Below are 6,093 nucleotides of genomic sequence, written 5' to 3' on the forward strand. Positions count from 1 at the left end.
GGGAGAAGGAAGGATAGGAATTCATCCCTGATTTATTCATGAGTTTTTAGTTCTTTAAGCAACAATCAGTTCCAGTTCTCTCCTCCAAGAGGATTAGAGTTGTCTGCAAGTGCAGCTTCGAACTTTTTCATTCCGTGTTGAATGAAAATGGTGCTAGCCTGCCTGCTAGGATGGCATATCTTTCCGGGGATGAAAGACGTTTAATAGAAAGTGTTATTATTGTGTAATTATGGAATTTTTCATTTTGTGGTAACAGGGTCGGGTCCGTCCTCAGCCTCCGGCCAACTACTTGCGTAATTTGAGAGAGACAAGATGATTTGATGGGAGGTTCCCATGATGATCTCTCTAAGCAATGCGAAGGTAAAGGTAAAGGTAAATCTCCCTTTGAGAAAGGAGTCTGACTGTCATCATCATGAACAGGAATCCAATTGCGACTATCATTTATAGACTAATCATGCTAAATGTATATTATTTGGGAAATTCTATTTAGAACCTGTAATTTTACTCTTCATAACTCAAATCTCATAAAATTCTACACTAATTTTAAAATTCTTATTTTATTCCTCCACAACTCACTTTCTTCTCCAATTGTCAGCTTTCGCTCGCCTCTCTATTTCTCTCTCACACACAAACATATACACACGAACACATATATATATATATATACACACATACATGCGGTCATGAACTCAGCTGTTGGGTCGGCCATGGCGGTCGACCCCCCGCCAAACACACAGGCGCACGCACACACAAACACACACACACTTTCTCTCTCTCTCTCTCTCTCTATATAAACCCATCACACACACACATATATATATATATATCACACACACACTAACACACAAAAGCCTGGCTGTGGCCATGGAAACCTCCGCACCGCGAGGCGTGGGGGTCTCAACAAGCCCTGCACCTTGCGGTGCGGAGGATTCTCAAACCTCCACACCGCGAGATGCGAATGTATTTTAAATTTTTTATGTTTTTTATTAATGTATTTATTTTTTATGTTTTTAAGTTTAGACCTTTTAAATTTTTTTACTCGTTTTTTAAAATATCATTGATTTCATTCTCACACATATATTTAAAATGTGAAATATAATTAATATAAAAAATAACAAATATAATTAAATTTTTAAATAATATAAATAAATAAATTTTAAATATCTGTATTTTAAGTAATTATAATTTAACTAATTTTAAATTTTAAATCATCTTGTTGAATTTTTAATACTTAAAAAAATTTAAAATTAATTAATTTATCTTATTGAATTACTTAAAGATACACATAATTTAAGTATTAAATCATCTTAAGTGTTGAATTTTTTATACTTAAAAAAAATTAAAATTAATTAATTTAAAATTATTTAAAATACAGATATTTAGAATTTATTTATTTGTATTATTTTTTATTTTATTTTATTATAATAAAACAAATTTAGTTAAAATTAAAAAAAAATAAAACCAGCCTTCCCCAACTGAGCAGTCGGGGAAGGCTTAATTCCCCACAGCGCGAGGTGCGGGGATTTGAGAAAGCCCCGCACCGGTTACTGAAATCCCCGCACCGCGAGGTGCGGGGAGTTCAAAAACCCCCGCACCTCGCGATGCGGGGGTTGCAAAAACTCCCGCACCTCACGGTGAGGGGGTTTCCATGGCCACGGCCATGGAACTTGTGTGTATATATATATATATATATATAAGTGTGTGTGAGTGTGTATATATATATTTATATAGGTGTGTGAGTGTATATGTGTGTGTTGTGGGTTGCATGGCCGCGACCATGCTATATATATATGTGTGTGTGTGAGTCATGTGTATATATATATTTATATAGCTGTGAGAGTGTATGTGTGTATGTGCTGGGTTGTATGGCCGCGGCCATGCTGTGTGTGTATATAAATATATATAAGTGTGTGTGAGTGTGTATATATATATTTTTATAGGTGATGGCTGGTTGTGGGTTGTGGGGGTAAAAGAGGTATATTAAAATTATTGAAAATTTTGATGGGACGTAAGTTTTGAAGAGTAAATTTTTGGGTTCTGAATAGAATTTTTCATATTATTTTTGTACATCTTGGGTTAGATAAGCGGGTATTATGACCAAAATACCCCTCGTCTCTCATGTTTCTATGCGGCTCATAAGGAATTCTTTTGTCATTGATATACTTTTATGTAGCTCCTATACAAAGATGTTCCAATAACATTTTTTTTTATAGACTCTTCTGACTTCTGCTACTGAATGTTTCACATTCATGAGTATAAATTTGTTGGCTTTAGTAGCACTTTTTTGGAAAGAGTTGTTTATTATTCATCTCAGGTCAAATCTAAATCTATTTTTATAAGTTAGAATAATAAATAGTTGGGGATTTTTTTTTATTGTATTTTGTAAAGAATCCCAAATTTCTCAGCTGAAGTGAAATGGAGAAAATGTAAGAGCAACGCACCATTTTAACTGTGTATTTAAAAATCAAATTCTATTTGCATATCATTCTTGACAAAAATTTATACAAAATCACGTAATTTGTTATTACTCTACTTAATGTTAGAAAGAGAAAAGACAAAAAAAACTATAAAACAGCTCAACATACATTATTAACTCATATATATTTTACACGAAAATAAAAATGAAAATGAAAATGAAAATGAAAATTGGCCATGCAAAGCCAACCATATATAAAGAAGGCCACTAATCCTTGTACTGGATGGAGAAAGGTGGATAAAGATCAAAGATACACATATATATGGTCTTTTTAGAATATATTAATGATATATATATAGTTATATACCAATATTAATTGTTTTGGGATTTGAATAGAATTTGAAAGTAGGATGGTCAGATGAATTTCAAATGATTACTAATTATTTGTTCACGTACGACGAGTGACTTGTGTTTTGGTGGCAACCTGCATGGGCATGGAGGAGGAGGAGATGTTTCGTTAAGTTTGCCCTGCAAAGTCGGGAAAACTAGAGGAAGAGAGTGATTGGAAGAGCTGAATCCGTCAAAGTCGATTCCCCCTTTTCTATTATAAGCCTTTAATCCCACTTCCGGACGATGGTTTTTCTTCTCCACAGTCTCCCCATTTTCCTCCCAAATCCTCTCTCCTGCTGCCGTGTGAAATTCTCACACGGCACCATCCCTTCCCCTTCCCCTTCCCTTCCCATCTCCTCCCTCTCCTCCACACCCACTTTACCGGAAAAATCCATTCCCACCAAACACAAAACAGACAATTTTGGTTCCCCTACAGCAGCAACCCAGGAAATTAACACGCTTCCGGGTATGAAAATACCGGGGAAAGTGTTGTCCTCCTTTGTCCTCCTCCTACTGTTTTGTTCCTCCAATTACATTATTCAGTTATGTAGCGCCCAGGATTACGAGTTCAGCCCCGCCGGCGGCGGCCGCGGCGGAGGTGGTGGCGACGATCCCGATGCGGCCGCAGCTCCCCCTCCCGCGCAAGACGCTTGCAACGGGATCTTCGTGACCTACACTTTCACGTCTAGGGAAAAGACGTACCCGCTGGTCAAGAACGCCACCGCACAGGGATGGGCCTTCAAATCGCAGCTCCTGGTGCTCAACGCCGGCCGGGAGGAGCTCAAGTCGTGGAAGGTTTACGTGGGGTTTCAGTACAACGAGATTCTGGTGTCGGCCGACGGCGCCACGGCGGTGGACGTGGAAGATCTTCCTGCCGTTGTTGGCAAGAACGGGACCATCCTGGCCGGGTATCCGATGACGGACTTGAAAACGGCCATTGATACCGCAGGAGACTTCACTCAGATGCAGGCGACGGTGGGATTGACGGGAACGCAGTTCGGGTTGAAGAAGGGACATCCCATGCCCAAGACCATTCGCCTGGTTAACGACGGCTACAAGTGCCCCGCACCAACTCGCCACAGTGAGAATCAACCAACCTTAATCTTCTCTTCTTTTTAATTATTTCCACATCACATTCAGCTTCTTATGATCTCGGTTTCCATGGCGCTTACAGGCACGACGATGCACATCTGCTGCCACAAGGACCCGAAATACAAGGCCAAAGTCACAAAAACCAAGTTCTTGCCCCGGCAGTACGGCGACCTCTCCATGACCTACGACATCCTCAAAGCCTACGCCGGTAACTACCAGGCCCAAGTAACCATCGACAACCTCCACCCCCTTGGCCGCCTCGACCACTGGAACCTCACCTGGGAATGGATGCGCGGCGAGTTCATCTACGACATGCGCGGCGCTTTCCCCCACAAGAAGGACTCCTCCGAGTGCATCTACGGCGCCCAGGGCCAGTACTACCAGGACTTCGACTTCACTTCCGTCGTGAACTGCCAGCGCCGTCCGGTCATCGCCGATCTCCCCAAGGAGCTGGCCAACGACGATAAGGTCGGCAAGCTGCCGTATTGTTGTCGGAACGGGAGCATTCTGCCGACCACCATGAATGAGACGGATGCGAGGTCCATCTTCCAGCTGACGGTTTACAAGATGCCGCCGGACATGAACAGGACTGCACTGTATCCGCCGCAGCGGTGGAATATCAACGGCGTCCTTAACCCGAAGTATAAGTGCGGTCCGCCCATCCGGGTTGATCCGACCCAGTTCCCGGACCCAAGCGGGATCGCCGCCACCACGTCGGCCGTAGCGAGCTGGCAAATCACCTGCAACATAACCCGGCCCAAGCCGAAGGAATCCAGGTGCTGCGTCTCCTTCTCGGCTTACTACGCCGACTCCGTTGTCCCCTGCAACACCTGCGCTTGCGGCTGCGACGACGAGCCGCCCACTTGCGATCAAAACGCCAGCCCTCTGCCGCTGCCGCCGGAGGCTCTGCTCGTGCCTTTCGCCAACCGGACCACCAAAGCCAAGGCCTGGGCCGCCATCAAGCACCGAACTGTTCCGAAACGGCTGCCTTGCCCCGATAACTGCGGCGTTAGCATCAACTGGCACGTCGACACAGATTACAAGACTGGCTGGACCGCGAGAATGACGCTTTTCAACTGGCGGGAAGACCCCTTCGAGGATTGGTTCGCCGCCATCCAGATGAAGAAGGCTTTTCCTGGATACGAGAATGTGTATTCGTTCAACGGAACCAAGATGGCTGGCGTGAAGAACACCATCCTCTTCCAGGGCTTGAAGGGCTTGAATTTCCTGGTTGGGGAAGTGAACGGGACTCATCCCGACAGCGATCCGAGAGTCCCCGGGAAGCAGCAATCGGTGATTTCATTCTTGAAGAAGCATACCCACGGGATCAACATCGCAGGAGGCGACGGATTTCCTTCCAAAGTGATCTTCAATGGCGAAGAATGCGCGCTCCCTAGACAGTTTCCCAAGAGAAGCGGGGTTAGCCGGCCCGGCGCTGGCTTCCTGCCTGCCATTGTTGTTGCAGTTGTGACCTTCGTGCTCATGGCAGATCGCTTCCAGTACTGGTGATATATATATATATATATATCCTACAGCCGATCGATCGACATTTCGCATTTGTTCGTTCTACTCCAAAAAACTTGTAGGGTACTGTACGTAGCTTTTTGGGAATCTTCAATGTCGTTGAAACGTAGCAATGCTAACATTTGTTTTTCCATCATATATACTACGACTGTTTGTGTGTTTCTGCATGCAGATGCAGTAGAGGCAATGCGTTTGGGCAGAGTGAGAGAGAGAGAGAACAAACCAGGCGGCCGCCATTAATGTGATGCATGGATGATGAAGAAGAGGAGTGGTGTTCTTACTGTTGTTACGTACATTGGTACGTGATTTGGAAAACAGAGGGGAGGAGAGGAGAGGAGAGGAGATATTGTAACCTGTTGAAACTATATGATATATATTGGTTAATTAATTTGTATGAATTCCCACATAATCAGTACTGTAGCTATGATTACATTCAAAGCAAGTGACCATCAAATTCTCGCACACTGCTTCTGCCTGCCTGCTTGTGTAAATATATAGATAATTACTTTAATTAGTCGCACCTACACATTAATTCATTTTCATTATTAATTAATTTGATTCTTGTAGCATTGAAAATACTCATTTACAGCATTATTATGTGTTAAAAAGAAAATTCATTATGTTCTTTCAATTAGTATCCCATCTCATAATTAGATATAAAAAAATTATTT

At 42.8% G+C, this 6,093-nt stretch overlaps 1 protein-coding gene across 1 annotated transcript; it reads left to right on the forward strand.

The window, feature by feature from the left end:
• The first annotated feature begins 3,049 nt into the window (after positions 1 to 3,049).
• Positions 3,050 to 5,441, forward strand: LOC127811181 (COBRA-like protein 10). Its single transcript, XM_052350887.1, has 2 exons — positions 3,050 to 3,887; positions 3,981 to 5,441. Exons 1-2 carry the CDS (start codon positions 3,050 to 3,052, stop codon positions 5,405 to 5,407), a joined length of 2,265 nt encoding a protein of 754 aa, XP_052206847.1. The 3' UTR covers positions 5,408 to 5,441.
• Positions 5,442 to 6,093: the final 652 nt, after the last annotated feature.

This window comes from Diospyros lotus, chromosome 10 (genome assembly GCF_014633365.1).
Source record: "Diospyros lotus cultivar Yz01 chromosome 10, ASM1463336v1, whole genome shotgun sequence".
Classification (NCBI taxonomy): Eukaryota; Viridiplantae; Streptophyta; class Magnoliopsida; order Ericales; family Ebenaceae; genus Diospyros; species Diospyros lotus.

Bases quoted from the DNA above. Each gene is read 5' to 3' on its own strand.
- LOC127811181 (XM_052350887.1), top strand. From the start codon at position 3,050: ATGGTTTTTCTTCTCCACAGTCTCCCCATTTTCCTCCCAAATCCTCTC. The intron at 3,888-3,980 runs GTGAGAATCAAC...TGGCGCTTACAG, and splicing joins CCCCGCACCAACTCGCCACA to GCACGACGATGCACATCTGC.